The sequence below is a fragment of the Podarcis bocagei genome (genome assembly GCF_964188305.1).
Source record: "Podarcis bocagei genome assembly, chromosome: W".
NCBI lineage: Eukaryota > Metazoa > Chordata > Lepidosauria > Squamata > Lacertidae > Podarcis > Podarcis bocagei.
Genome location: NC_138131.1, coordinates 4,105,976 through 4,121,809, shown reverse-complemented (window position 1 = coordinate 4,121,809; position 15,834 = coordinate 4,105,976). Strand labels below are relative to the sequence as shown.

The window sequence follows — 15,834 nt, the reverse complement described above, 5'->3', positions numbered from 1 at the left end:
CGGGGCCCTCGGGCTCATTCTGCTCAGTGAGTCTCTGGACCGGTGCCCTAGAGTCTTAACTCTTATGGCTGCCACTCACTATCTGCACTCTTCCCACCTTCACATAATCCGAGAGCTCCGCTCCTGGGGCCCTCCACGTCTCGAGGTGTCGCTGTGAGGAGCGAAGCATCCCTTTTAACCCGCTGAACTGCTTTACTACTTATTGGGCCGCCCAGTTGACCCTCTCGCGCGTTTTTTTTTTGTCTCTCCGGAGATCTCGCGGGCCTTGGACGTTTTATTCCACCCACGTGAGCCGAGTGTAACAAGCGAGGGGGGGTGTGCGACGGGAGTTACATTGTAGCAATGAAAGAAGAGCACTAGGTGCGCGCATACACGAGAAAGAAACGAGAGGGGGGGGGCTTGAGGGAGAAAAGGAAGCAGTCGCTTGCACGTGTGAACAGATAAATTTGTGCCCTTGTGTAGCTGCTGCCGCTCTTCCTTTCTGGATCCGGATCAAGGGAAATCCGGATCTGGCTGCCAGGCAGCTCCTTCTTGCCTCTACCTACCTACCACGACCCTCCGCTAAGCTTCGGCACTCACACAAGCCGGGTCCGTTTGGCATTACTCCCGAAAAGGCCAGCCCATGGCCAGCGGAGGGTGGACGCTACCCGGTGAGGATTTCCCATCCTCGCAGCCGCCGCCTCCTCCTTCCCAAACGAAGCAGCCACCGCCGCCTCAGCCTACTGCCGATGCTGCAGCCTCCACTGTGGAGCACGATCTAGAGCAGTGGCGCGAGAAGCAGGAGAACGACAGGTACTGGGTTCTGCGCAGGCAGTTCCTCCTCCGCAACCTGCGGGGCTACTCGGACGCTGCCGCCTTCCAGAAGCTTCTGGCACTGTCTCATGCTTGGACCAACCACGTCTTCATGGGATGCAGGTGAGATGAGGAACGTTTTTCGTTTATTATGCACTTCCCCATCCCATCTCTGCACACATGAAGTCCTCAGTCGCGCAAGTAATAACTGTGATATATAGCCAAAGACCCTTGTTAACAAAGAAGAGGCTCGGATTGTTAATAGGGAGGTGGGGTGTGGGGGGGAAACACACACACATATGCATATCCTTCATCCATCCATTCAGTGCATTTCCTGTTGTTTGTTTAGGAACACAGGAAGCTGTCTTATACAGGTCCGTGTAGTTCAATATTGTCTGTACTGAGGGGTAGGGGCTCGCCAGGATTTTTGACAGGGTCTAGAAACCAGACCTTATGATGGATGATTGAGCGAGTTGGGTATATTTAGCCTGGAGAAGAGAAGACTGAGAGGTGATGTGATAGCCGTCTTCAAATATCTGAAGGGTTGCCACATGGAAAATGGAGCAAGCTTGTTTTCTCCTGCTCTGGAGTTACAAGAAAGAAGATTCCAACTGAACATTAAGAATAATTTTAGGATGGTAGGAGCTGTTTGACAGTGGAACAGACTACCACTGGAGGTGGTGGACTCTTCTGCACTGGAGGTTTTTGAACAGAGGTTGGCTGGCCCTCTGTTAGTGATTCTTTAGATGTGATTCCTGCATCACATGGGGTTGGACTAGATGACCCTCAGGCTCCCTTCCAACTTTGGATTTCTAAGGCATCTCCTGGGAGGGCTGGGGAAAAGAGTCAAAGATTGAACCTGGGGTCTCATGTAAACAAGGCAGATGCTTTATCACTGAGCTATATCCCTTTCTGTTCAATAATTTTGACATAGAATGCTGCCTTTTACTGAGTCAGCCATTGTTCTTTCTAGCTCAGTATTGTCTGCAACAGTGGCAGGGAACCTGTGTCCCTCCAATGTTGTTGGAGGCCAAATTCCACCAGCCCCACTCGTCTTGGCCAGTATTATTGTTATTGGTCAGGTATGACAGGAGTTGTTGGAGTCCAATTAGGTCTGAAGGGCTACAGGTTTCCCATCCCTGTAGTTCTCAAGGATTTCTGACAAGGCTCTCTCCCAGCCTTACCTGGAGGTGCCAAGGATTGAACCTGGGCCCTCCGTACAAAGCAGATGCTCTGCTACTGACCTTAGCTCCCTTTTCCTCCTCTTCTCATTATTCTTTGTTCACAACTCATTTTCCTTTCCATTCAGTGATTTTCAGAGTTAGTATTTAATATTTATATCATGCTGTAGCAATAAATACTAAGAATAGGTTACAGACAGAAAACCAGTAACAATGCAATAAACAAGAGCACCTTGTGATAAAACCATCCACTTGAAGCAAGCAGTCATTTAAAAACATCAAGAGCATAGTAAAGAAAAACCTTTTGGAAAAACAGTAGCAGAACTAACCGTGAAAAGACTGCTTGAATAAAAACACTTTTGCTTTGGGTTCAAAAGGCAGCAAAGAGGAAGCTGGGCAAATCTCTGCAGGAAGAATATTCCACAGTTTCTAGTCTTGTGAGCACCCCATTAGCACCTGTCTGATTGCCATTATAGAGCAGCGACAAAGCCTGATATTCTGCCAGTGAAAGGCAGAATAGTAAATGTTCTGTTTACCATCTTCATTGAACCACAAAGCGATTCCAAGTTCCCAACACCTTTGAGACCCTACAGGTCTTCTTCAGGGGAATATTTGCTTATTGGCTTGGTATCACTGTCATTGGTCAAAACCAATCCTTGGATCATCTTCTACTTCACAAGTAATATTTTCCCGACTATGTTAAGGTATTGAATATTTGTGTGGTTCAATAAATCTTGTGGACCTCTTTAATAGTCTGCCATGTCCACTGTTGTGGCATGGATGGGCCTTTGGTTTGCACCTGCAGGCAGCCCACGTTTCCTTAACTTTGCATCATTTGGGGCCCAATTTCTTCTCTCCAGAATAATTCATCCTCCATTATTCACTCCCCGTCCCACAAACAAGGAAGCTAGAAGCCAGTGCTTCCAGGTCAGAGGGCAGGATGAGCAGGTTGTCTTAGAATCATAGAATTGTAGGGTTAGAAGGGACCACAAGGGCCATCTAGTCCAACCCCCTGCAATGCAGGAATCCTTTTGCCCAAATGGGCTCATGATCTACTGACTGAGCTATTTAGAATGGAGCCCCTGGTTTTTATCGGCTACTGGGGCCACATCTGCAGCAAACATTTAAATCATTGTTATACCACTTTAAAAAGTCATTGCTTCAATCCTGTTTAACTCTCAGAGCTACAATTCCCAGAGTTCCCTGTGATTATTTAACCACTTTGAGAATAGCAGCTCTGTGAGGGGAATAGGGGTATCATAGTGCTTTAAATGTATATTCTGGATTTGGGCATAGTCAGCATAGCATACAGTTGCAATCAAAATTATTCAACCCTCATTGCGAATCAGGTTTATTGTCAAAATTACAGACTTTCAGCTGTTTGCAATAAGCAAATCAAACAAAAGCGATTGAAATAGCTCAACACAACGGATGCTTCAAGTGGTTTTCCCAAATTCAGCTGAAATTGCAACTTATACAGGCTTCCTCAGTCTCACTATTATTCAACCCCTTCATGACAAGAATCTTTAGTACTTAGTAGAGCAGCCTTTTGCTGCTATGATGTGCTGCAAATGAGATGCATAGCCAGACAGCAGCTTCCAGCAGCGTTCCTGAGGAATCTCAGCCCATTCCTCATGGCCTCCAGTTCAGTAATATTCTTGGGTTTGTGTGCTGCAACCGCCTTCTTCAGATCCCACTAGAGATTTTCTATGGGGTTCAAGTTAGGTGACTGTGATGGCCACTATATAACCTTCCAGGGCTACTTCTGCAACCCACCCGTGGTGAAATTTGAGGTATGCTTGGGATCACTGTCTTGTTGGAAAATCCAAAGATGCTCAAGCTTCAGCTTACTCACAGATGGCATGACATTTCTGTGGGAATGTTGTGGACAGTAGGAGAGGATATATTGATTAATTATTATCCTTTCTCACTCATGCTAGTGAGTGATATAGATATAGATCTCAGAGCTCATTCCCCTTCACACAGCAGAAAGCTAGTTTGCAGATTCATTTGAATCTCTTTAGTTAAGCAATCCAATCTGGCATGCCCAGATTGGAGTATATTCCTGGTAAGATCCCTTAAAGACTTGTGTCTTTTATTTCTTTTTTCCTTATAAGTAATGAAGTTTACTCACATTCAGTTCACAGTATGATCCCTGAAGGCAGCCTTTAGCTTGTAGTTACAGATACAGTGTGGCTTACATCCTTGTAAAGATGGGCCGATGTGATGCTGGCACAGAGCCAGCAGACAGCATCAGGAGCAGTGGCCAAAATGGAAGAGAGTGGCAAAAGAGAGGAGGGATGGCGGCTGGAATAACCCCCCCCCCCCGTCTGTGTCCACTCTAGGGAAACAAGGAATGTTGTATTATTATTATTTTTAAATCATTTTTATTGATTTTCCAATAAAAACAGCCAATTAACATATTCATATCATAAGCCAATTAAAAACAATAAACTAACATAAAAAATGACCAAATTACCATCCGAATTATTAATAGTAATTTTTTTGGGGGGGGCCTCCCCATAGTCTGGACCTTTGAAGTGTATCTCCAATATCTTCGATCCTGCCTCTTGTTGTTGTTTTCATGTTTTCCACATCCTGATCTTAACCCTTTAAAGTTCTCCGTCCCTGGCTCTGCGATTCTCAGTCATGTGAGAAATCATATATCCTTTCATCCATCAAATACAGCTTTATTTGTGTATATATATATTTTCAACTGTCTATTTGCCAGCGCAGCTTTCCCTGACTCCATTCCAATCTTCCAATCCGGGCTGTTGTCCAAGTCTATTGTCTGAAGTTTAATGACGCAGCAACTCCCAAATTGTTAAATCATTCCAATCCGGGCTGTTGTCCAAACTTTTCGTTTGAGATTTAATAACATAGTAGCTTCCACGTTGTTAAGTTGTTACTGTAAATTGTTGAGCATACTGTTTGCAATATTGCAATGTAAATGAACTGTATTCCACAGATATAAGTCATTTGGCGATCGATCAGCCTCTCGGAGACCACACAATCCCACCCTTTGGGCCCTACAAGGGGGGCTGCTAGACATCCATTCAGCCTTCTCTCTCGCTCATAATGAAAAACTTCTGCAAACAGCTGCACTATATGTTGTCCAAAATTGTTATCTCAAGTCATTACAAAGTCAGCTAGCAAATATGTCCTGCTTCCCTCGAAAAAGGGAGGAATTCTCATTTTTCCGTGCTGCGTCATATTAACAAGCGCCATCTTGTTTCTTCTTTTATCTTTATCAAGTCTGAGTAAAGCTGCACAGTTGAATACTTAATTATAAATAGATGTCCATCTGTACTTTTTTTAAAAAAAAAGTTTCTTGATGAGGTTTGGCATAGAAAACCAATTGTAGATATTAAGAAGAAAAAAAGGACATACCAAACACCTCCGTAATCCAAATGCCATGATGAGAATCTCTTTGAAATCCAAGCTTAAACACCAGGGACTGTACAATTCTGCAGGTTTTTTCTTAGTCTTCTTCAGTCCAGACTATGTCTGTTTATTCTCCAAATCCAATCATTTTATCAAGCAGATATTTCTGGCTATGAGAATGGCATCGGAGAGTGCCAGCCGTGTCATGCTCTGGGACCCAGTGTCCTGCCGCTTGCACCTTGATGCAAGCTGACAATCTCAGACAATCTGCGGGTCTACGAGACAGTCCTCCCCCACCCTGGGGAGTCTGCCAGGGATAATTCTCTCTGGAACGTTTACTCGCTCTGATTTCGGATTTTCCCCTTCAGCTTTGCTAATTCTGCATAGTCCATCATCTTTGTCTGCCATTCCTCTACCGCTGGTAGTTCTTGCTGTTTCCACTTTTGGGCTAATAAAGTTCTGGCTGCCGTAATGTCATACATAAATAGCCTCTGGTCTATTTTTGGTATTTCCCCTCCTATTATACCCAACAAGAACGCTTCTGGGTTTTTTTTTGAAAAGTATACTAAAACATTTTTTAAAACTCATTATAGATGTTTCCCCAAAATAATTTGACTTTATCGCATGTTTACCACATATGATAAAAATCTCCGTCTTTAACATTACATTCCCAGCAATTCTTATTTCTCATTCTATACATTTTAGCTAATTTAGTCGGGGTTAGATACCATCTATACATTATTTTCATTATATTTTCTTTCAATGCCGTACATGCAGTAAAGTTATTTCCTTCATTCCATAACTTTGACCAGGATTCAAATTGTATATTATACCCAAAATCTTTTGCCCATTTTATCATTACCTCTTTTACCTCTTCGTCTTTTGTGTGCCATTCTAGTAATAAATTGTACATTTTTGATAATATTTTACTTTTACCTCCCAACAATTCGGTTTCCAGCTTTGAGCTTGTAATATCAAAGCCATTTTTCCTTTTTTCTTTGTTGAATACCCCTGTATGTCATCTACCGTATTTTTCTCTCTATAAGACGCACCAGGCCATAAGACGCACCTAGTTTTTGGAGGAGGAAAACAAGGAAAAAAATATTCTGAATCCCAGAAGCCAGAACAGCAAGAGGAATCGCTGCGCAGCGAAAGCAGCAATCCCTCTTGCTGTTCTAGCTTCTGGGATATCTGCGCAGTGTGCATTCGCTCCATAAGATGCACACACATTTCCCTTTACTTTTTAGGAGGGAAAAAGTGAGTCTTATAGAGCAAAAAATACAGTACTTGATGATATTGTAACCAACCTGTTAAGGCATCACATACTTCATCAAATGGTTTCATTTTAAACTCTTTATCGGTTTCCATCAAACTCTCCCTATAGGTGTGATGGGTCTGGAAGCCTTTCGCAAGAAATACCTCTGCTCACTCAGAGATATATTTACAGTCTTTATTTACATACATATATACAAGGTACAGAACATAGCTTCACGCGTCCGAATCCTTGGTAGCAGATCCAGGAAGTGGGAGCTTTCAGCTCCTCCTCCAGCAGAGGAGCTTGGGAAGCCCCAAATGCCTTATTTGTTCCCTACGTTTTAACCCCCTCCTGTCCTGTGCTGAAGGAACAGGCATCAAATCTCCCCCTGTCCCTGAACTGTTCGAGTGGTGTTGCTGCTCTCCAGCATCCGGGAGCGTCCTCGCCGCTTGAGTTCCTTCCGCTTGCTTGTCCTCCTCTCCCTCTCCTGTCTTTTCTAAAGGCTCCTGTTCTTCCCCCTCCCTCAGCTCCAGGGCATTCGCTGGCAGCCCCGTGACAATAGGTGGCCCATTTTCCTTTCATATTTAATCTTTTAACTGAAATTGCTTCCACTGGAGATAGCCACCAAGTTGTTTTTCGTTCTAATAAATCTTTATATCTTACCCAAACTTCATATATGGATTTCCTTATCATGTGGTTCAAAAATCCTCTGTGTACTTTGACTTTATCATACCATAAATATGCGTGCCACCCAAATCTATTGCCATAAACCTCTAGATCTAATAGATCCATATTCTCCAACATCATCCACTCTCTCAACCAGAGAGGCAGAGGCAGGACACTTCATAGTATAATTTCAAACCTGGCAGGGAAAATCCCCCCCCCCTCTTTTTTATCAGTAAGAAGTTTATACTTTATCCTAGGTTTTTCCCCTTGCCAGATAAATCTTGATAAAACTTTCTTTCACTCTTTGAATTGTCCCACCCCTCTGATCACAGGGATCGTCTGAAATAAAAATAACATTTTAGGTATCACATTCATCTTCACAGCTGAAATTCTTCCCCCAAAATACAGTTTCAATATTCCCCACACTTCTAAATCTTTTTTAATATCTTTCCATACAGGTAAAAAAATTGTCTTTAAATAAATTTATATATTTTTTATGTTAACCATATTCCTAAATATTTAACTTTTTTAACCACCATAATTCCTGTTTTAAATTGCATTTCGTCAATTTCTTTCTGTCATATTTTTAACCGTCATTTTTGTATAAGCCTTATTAAGCTAAAATCCTGCTAGTTTCCCAAATTCTTCAGTTTTTCCCAGTGCTTCACTTAGACTGGACAGTGGTTCTTCTAAAGGTAAAACCAAGTCATCAGCAAAGGCTTTTAATTTATATTCCTTTACACCAATCTTTATACCTTTCACAGTTTGTGTTTCTCTTAGCAATCTTGTCAGGACCTCTAGGACCGTTATAAACAATAACTGTGATAAGGGACATCCCTGTCTCGTCCCTTTTGAAATTTCAAAATTTTCAGTCAACACATTATTAACTATCAATCTTGCCTTTTGTTCTGAATATACAGCTTCTATACCTTTGAGGAATAGATCCCCTACACCCATCAGTTCCAATTTTTTCCTCATAAAATACCAAGATATATTATCAAAAGCTTTTTCAGCATCAATAAACATCAAAGCTGCTTGCTTATTGTTCCTAGTCTCCAAATATTCTATTATGTCAATTATATTTCTCACATTGTCTTTCAATTGTCGACCAGGAAGAAACCCAGCTTGGTCTTGATGGATTTGTTCCTTCAAGGTTTCCTTCAATCTGTTTGCTAATATATTAGCAAAAAGCTTATGTTGTTGTTTAGTCGTTTAGTCGTGTCCGACTCTTCGTGACCCCATGGACCAGAGCATGCCAGGCACTGTCTTCCACTGCCTCCCGCAGTTTGGTCAAACTCATGCTGGTAGCTTCGAGAACACTATCCAACCATCTTGTCCTCTGTCATCCCCTTCTCCTTGTGCCCTCCATCTTTCCCAACATCAGGATCTTTTCAGGGAGTCTTCTCTTCTCATGAGGTGGCCAAAGTATTGGAGTCTCAGCTTCAGGATCTGTCCTTCCAGTGAGCACTCAGGGCTGATTTCCTTAAGAATGGAGAGGTTTGATCTTCTTGCAGTCCATGGGACTCTCAAGAGTCTCCTCCAACACCATAATTCACCATAACTCTCATAGTGGAGAGTTTTGACCAAACGTGATCCATCTGGAGCAGGAACTGGCAAGCCACTCCAGTATCCCTGCCAAGAAAACTCCATGGACAAAGACAAAAAGCTTATAGTCATTATTTAATAAAGAGATAGGTCTGTATGTTCAATAAATCTGTATCTTGTTTAGGAATCAAAGTGATATAGGCCTCTCTCCATGTTTTTGGGATCAAACCATTTGTCAAAATATTATTCATAACATTTTTTAAACTGGTATGTCAGTTGCTCACTCAGTATCTTATAGTATTTAGCTGTAAGTCCATCAGGTCCTGGTGCCTTGCCTGACTTCAACTGTTTTCTTGCAGTTTGTATTTCAGTTATCGTTATTAACGAGCTCAGTTAATTTTGTTTTTCCATTGGAATCTTCTGTAATTTGTGATTCTCCAAGTAGCTCTCTATTCTTCCTTTGTTCTCCTTCTCCACTTTATATAATTCTCTATAACATTTATGAAAGCTTTTTAAAATTTCCTTCGGGTTCTCTATCATCTTGTCCTCCACTCTTATTTTATTTATGGTATTTTGACCCTGTTTCTTTTTCAATTGCCAGGCTAAAAGTTTCCCAGATTTATTAGCAAATTCAAAATTCCTTTGCCTTAAACTTTTTATTTTCCATTCCACTTCCTGATTTATAATCATTGAAAACTGTGTTTGCAGCATCTCAGTATTTTGTTTTATTTGAATATTTCCTGCTGAGCTATTTCAATTGCTTTTGTTTGATTTGCTGATAGCAAACAGCTGAAAGTTTGTAAATTTTGATAATAAACCTGATTTGCAATGGGGGTTGAATAATTTTGATTGCAAGTGTACAACCCATTGAACACAGCCCTTCAAATATTAAGTGTAAATGTCCCTGGTTTTGCTACCAGCCATAAACTGTGCCCCCCCCCACTCAAAAAAAAAAAAAAAAGAGTGCTGAAAGGGAAGAGGTTGCATTTGCTAAGAATAAAGCTGGTCATAACCATTGCTTGTCTGGCTCCATTCACTTTGCTGGGTCAGAAGTTGTCCAGGCTTAGGAACTTAGGAAATAGTCTTATGCCTTGCAAATTTGGCCTTCTAACTCAATGTTGTCTACTTTGACTCACAAGGATTCAGGCAGGAAAGGGTATTTTCTCATTACCTGCTGCTGCTGAAGACACCAGAGATTGCACTGAGGCCATTTTGTATGCAAAGCAGTTGTTTTCCTTGGAAGCTTGGAACATTCTCCTCTTTAAATTCTCAAAGCTCTTAACCTAGCTCAAGGTTGTCATCTGAACTAACAGAGAATCAATCACAGTCAATCCATCATTTGAAAAATAAAACTTTAGATCTGTCTTACAAAAAAATGGCAACTAGGTATTCCATTTTGGCAACTATAACCTTGGTTTAAGGGGCAATTTGGCATCCAGCTTATATATTTGAGTTTCTAACACTGATTTTAGACATTTTGAGCTGGCAATACATCATGATGACTGGGGAACCTCAATGTATTCCCAGCTCAAATTGCCTGCAGATGGCAGAGGCACAGGTAGGCAGACGGAGCCTGAGAAGGTTCCGTCTGCCTGCCTGCCTGAGCCTGTGAGGAAGACCCTGTCCCCGCTCCTCCAGCTCACACCAGCTGGTGCAGTATGAGGGCTGGCTCAGCTGAGGAGTGGGGGGGGGGAGGCTTCCCTCCCCCCAACAAAGCAGTTTAAGAAAGCCCCCATGCCCCTCCAGCTTTCATTTGCCAGAGTGGTATGGGGGCTTGCTCATTAGGGCTGGGTGATAGTGTTATGTTGAAGCATGACCCTAGAGGATTATTATCCTTAGGCTTTTCATATAATCAGTTATTCATATAATCAGTTATCAGTTATCAATATATTCACATATGCTCACACATAACCAGGGCTTTACAGTGATTTTTATAATCCATTTGAATCATAAAAAAGCTTTCTGCCTAGTCTGACAGCAAGCGGCTCGACCTTTCCCCCAGTGCTTTCTTGCACCCTAGAGAAAGGGGAAGCTGTAAATCAGAAGATGCTAGTACATCTCTCCCCCCTCTGGTCCAGACTAATTCTGGACACGAAACAGGGAGGGCTAACCACAATACCCCTACATGAACAGATGCACGGGGGAGTTATCGTCAGGAGATCCCCTCCTAGCTGAAGTTTCAATTCCCTGTTCCATCAACTAGGGAAAAGGTCAGACTGTACTTTGACTGTACAGACAAAGAAAGCAGAAGTTGGGAGTTGTACTCTGCGCATGCTCAGGAGCCGACAGAATGCGTTTATTGGTTAAGTTTTGCTGGCGTTCGTGATTGTCTCATGATTGTCTCATGATCTGTGATGCTGCACGCAGGTATTTAACCTCAGAACTTGAATGCTTTGGGGTCCCAGTCTTTTGGAAAGGATTCCAACTGGGTCCATTATTGCTCAGCAATAAACTTCACCTTTTTTTCCTCCAAATTGCTGTGTCTGTCAATCCTTTGTCTCCACATAAGTGGGTACCACTGCCTAAAATTTGCAACAATGTATTCAGTGGTCTGTGTTTGCCTGAGCTTGAGTCAGGACTAAGGATTCTGAGCTCTTGTGTTCTGATTCAATACTTGATAGCCAATCACAGAACATTTCAGGATTTGGGCCTCTGTCATTGGACCTTAAACTCTGTGTTACGATTTGCATCTTGGAAGTTTAGACAGTCAATCATGTTGGGAGTGGGAGTGGCCCAGGCCTTCAGAAATGTATATAAGTAGTTGCTTTGCTCCTGTTGTCCAGTTCTGTTAGTTCATTGAAGATTCTTGCTGTTATCATGGTGTCTTGCCTCGTGGGAACCCACCTACACTTCAAATGTATCTCAGCTGCTTCTTCCTCCCCTAAGGTGGGGAGGAAGAAGCAGCAGCCGAGATACATTCCAGACATCATGATATATCAGCATATTGCGGTATTTAGCTGCTGATACATCATAATGTTGAAAACCAGATAGTACCCAGCCCTAGTGTGGGGAGCCTTTGGCCTTCCAGATGTCACTGAAATATAGCTTCTGCCAGCCCATTGGCCATGCTTCCTGGGGCTGATGGGAGTTGTAGTTCAGTAACATCTGTAGGATCAAAGTTCTCCCCCGCCACACACACACACACACTTGAGCTACACACTGCAGTTGGAGTGTGTGAGTCATCTCAGCAAGGAGGCTCTTTTCAGAGGGTCTCTAGGTGATAAAAGCAATGGACACACCAGACCTCTGAAAAATCAGTGATAAAGAAGAGGGGTGTCCTTGTGATCAAGAGCTATGCTGAAGCTTACATAGGAAGCCTATGGAGATCAGATTGGGGTCTCAGTTGCCTATCCCTAGCCCAAGAATTCCATTTGTCTTAAACATCAGCCATAGTCTCTGGCCTCAGTTACTATGACTGAAAAAACTAAATATGGATAATACCTGGACAACTTATAAACAACTGCTACGGGGCGATCAAGGACAACTGAGGCTAAAACCATACGAAGGGATCAAACAATATCTATCCGGCTGGCTACAATACCACCAGTTAAAGAGTGTCTTTAATCAGGATCTAAAAAAAGGATTTGGTGAAGAAGAATCACAATTACAAAGGGTGTTATTAAATAACAAAAGGAAGCTATTATCCAAAATTTATGATGTACTATTAGAATGGGATTTGAAAGATGAACAAGTGAAGGAAACCATGGTCAGATGGGCCCAGGATATCGGGCATACAATATACTTGGAACAGTGGGAAAGACTCTGGCATGTGGACATAAAGTTCACCGGCTGTTACACAATTAGAGAGAACTTGATGAAAATGCTCTTTAGATGATACTTGACACCGTCTAAACTGGCAAAAATTTATAAACTCAAATCCAACTTATGTTGGAAGTGTGAAAAGATGGAAGGGACAATGTTTCACATTTGGTGGAGCTGCAAAAAGGTAAAAAGCTTTTGGGACATTATACATGAGGAAATAAAAAAGATACTTAGAACACTTATAGAAAAGAAACCTGAGGCCTGTCTACTGGGGAAAGATATCCCCCAAGACAAGAAAGTAATTTTTTTATATGCCACGGCAGCAGCTAGAACAGTATTAGCTAGCAAATGGAAAAGTGAAACAATCCCTTCCAAAGAAGATATGTAAAATGAGTGATTATATACAGTAGAGCTGCTTCCAGATCCTAGCTCACAGAGGATCACGCTAGCCAGCGATCATTAAATAAAAGTCTTTATTGAGTTACAGTTTCCATTCTCAAGCTGCGTGCAGCTCTACGTCTTATGCTTAGACCGGCGAAGCTTCGTCTGAATCTCCGCCCCTTGTACACCAACTTAATATCCTACCCCTGCTCCACCTTTTCCGTCTGACTGTTCTTCTCTGGGTCCCTCTGCCCCCCTGGGTCTCTTCCTTCCGGGATTCTTCTGACGCTGACCCCCCGGACCCTCCTGTCTCCTTGCGCCGGGCTTTAGGACCTGGCTCCCTTTCCAGGCTGCCTACTGCGCCACTTTCCTGTGCATTTGAACTTGGCGCGCGCGCCCAACCTTCCACTTTCCGTCTAACCGTCTCTTCGCTCCCCGATGGAGGTGTGGCCACTCCTGACTCGTGCCCTCCCTCCTGTTGTGAGCTGCCAGCGCTTGATCCCTGGCGCCCTTCCTCTTCCCTGCTCTCTGGCGGTGACGCTGGTCCCGATTTCCAACTGCTCCCCTCTGAGTCCCCTCTGGCTCTATCTTCCTGGGGTGTCCCCCTAGTCTCCCCCCTTGCCCTAGCCACTGGTGCTCCTTTCTGTGAATCTTCTGATTCACTGGAAAGACTCGGAGATCTCGGGTCGTCGTCATCACTCATCTTTTCTTCTGCCTCCTCCCCCTCGCTCTCTGTTTCCTCCCTTGCCCTCGCTTCTGCTCCTGAACCCCTGACATCCATCCCCCCCTCGAAGCCCCCTCTTCCCCCCTCCCCTCCTTCCGGTGCGGGAGCTGGGTGCTGCCGTGTCAAGGGGAGGAATGTCGGGTACAGTTCGCTTCCCGTGGCGGGCCTCCATCTGAAGTCTTCCGGTTCTTCCTCCCTGCTCTCGTCGGCGACGGTCACCTCTGCTTCCATCTCTGTGCCGCCGTGCTCGAAACCCGGGTCGTCCCCGAAAACGTCCATGTCCGTCTCTCCCTCGCTTCCTTCTGGAGACGTTGCTCGTCCCGGACCCTCCAGCCACTTTCTGCGGAACTGCTCCTCTGGTCGATCATCCCACCAATACGAGGGTTCTGAAGCAGATCCCGAGGGTGACCCCTCCGGGGAACGGGCGTCTCGTGTCGGTTCCTCATCCGAGTCGAACCCCCAGAACGTGCTGGCTGAAAGCGTGGGCGTGAAAAGCCAGTCGTCGAAAAAGTCTGCTGGCATTGGCCTATGTGGGAAAAGGGCATGAAACTCTTCCTTGAGCAGAGGTTCGTCCAAAGCGTAGCCCGGCACCCAGCTGTTGGCACTGGCCGGGGTGCCCTCCTTAGCGAGAAGGTATTCTACCCCCTCTTCCCCCCATCTGGAGTCCAAAATCTCCGTGACTTCGTTGATGCGCACCTCCTGTGCCACTCCCCTTTGCCCGGTTCTCTCTCGGAGCGGACTCGGCGCCGTTCCTGGTTCCTGAAACCTGTGCGGTGCCTTGTAGGGAGTGAGCACCGATCTGTGGAACACCGGATGCATCCTGGAGCCCTCCGGAAGCGCCAGCCTGAAAGCCACCGGGTTGACCTGCTCTTCGACTTGGTAGGGCCCCAGTTGTTTATGCCCAAGTTTCTTCTTCGCCAACGACCTGGCCGGCACTGCTTGGGCTGCTAACCAGACCCAGTCTCCCACATGGATCTCTTCGCCAACCCTTCTGTGCTTGTCCGCTTGTACCTTGTATGCGTGTTTAGCCAGCTCCAGGTGCCGCCGCAGCTGATCGTGGACCTCCTGCAACTCCGACGCGAACGCATCTGCTGTCTGCGGCTCCCCCTCCCCCAGTCTTTCCAGTCCCGGGAAGGTTCTGGGGTGCCTCCCGTTGTTGGCGAAGAACGGCGTGACCCCCGTGGACACGTGCTTCGTGTTGTTGTAGGCGAACTCGGCGAGAGGCAGGTAATCCACCCACGTCGCAGGCTGTTGATTCGCATAGCATCTCAGGTACTGCTGCATGATGGCATTGACCCGCTCCGCTTGCCCGTTGGTCTGCGGGTGTCTAGCCGACGCCAGGTTGATCTTGACGTTCAGGAAGCCCATCAGCTTCTGCCAGAAGTTCGAGATGAACTGTCGCCCTCGGTCGGACAGAATAGACCGCGGCAGACCGTGAACCTTGAACACGTGATCTATGAACAGTTTGGCGGTTTGTTCCGCCGTGGCCACCTTCGCACACGGAATGAAATGTGCCATCTTGGAGAACAAGTCCACCACCACCAGCACGGCCGTCTTGCCCCTCGAGCTGGGCAGATCCGTGACAAAGTCCAGGGCCACTCTCTCCCATGGTTCGCACGGAGTTTGCAGCGGTTCCAGCAGTCCGGCCGGCGGTCTGTGTACTGGTTTGGCCCTCTGGCAGGTGTCACACCTCGCCACGTAGTCCGCGACTTCCCCTCTCATTCCGGGCCACCAGAAGTCTCTGGCGACTAATTCCACCGTCTTCTCCTTGCCAAAGTGCCCGGCAGTGGGCGCGTCGTGCAGCTGCTGCAGTACCTTGGCGCGAAGTTCATCCCCCGGCACGTAGATGGCCCCTTTATGGAGGAGCAATCCATCTCGCACTTGGAACTCGTCGGTCGCTGCCGTACCCCTGTGCACCTCTGCCATCTTTGCTTGCGCGAAGGAGTCATCCTGCAACGCTCGTCGCACCGCCTCCAGGTCAACTGTTGCCGCAGCGCACGCCCACACTGTCGGTGCGAAGATGTGCATGGCAGTCGCTGGCGTTGCCTCCTCCAGATACTGTGGCTTACGGGAGAGAGCATCCGCCATGATGTTGGTGTCCCCCGGGACATACTCTATTCGGAAGTCGAAGTTCGCAAAGAACT

The 15,834-nt window shown here is 45.3% G+C and overlaps 1 protein-coding gene across 1 annotated transcript in view; it reads left to right on the top strand.

The window, feature by feature from the left end:
* The first annotated feature begins 304 nt into the window (after positions 1–304).
* The window catches only part of LOC308577827 (NF-kappa-B-repressing factor-like), a 43,654-nt gene continuing 28,124 nt past the window's right edge, over positions 305–15,834 (top strand). The window contains exon 1 of the mRNA XM_081178217.1: positions 305–915. Within this exon, the coding sequence (XP_081034343.1) occupies positions 623–915 (293 nt within the window). The 5' untranslated portion in view covers positions 305–622. The remainder of the gene's footprint in view (positions 916–15,834) is intronic.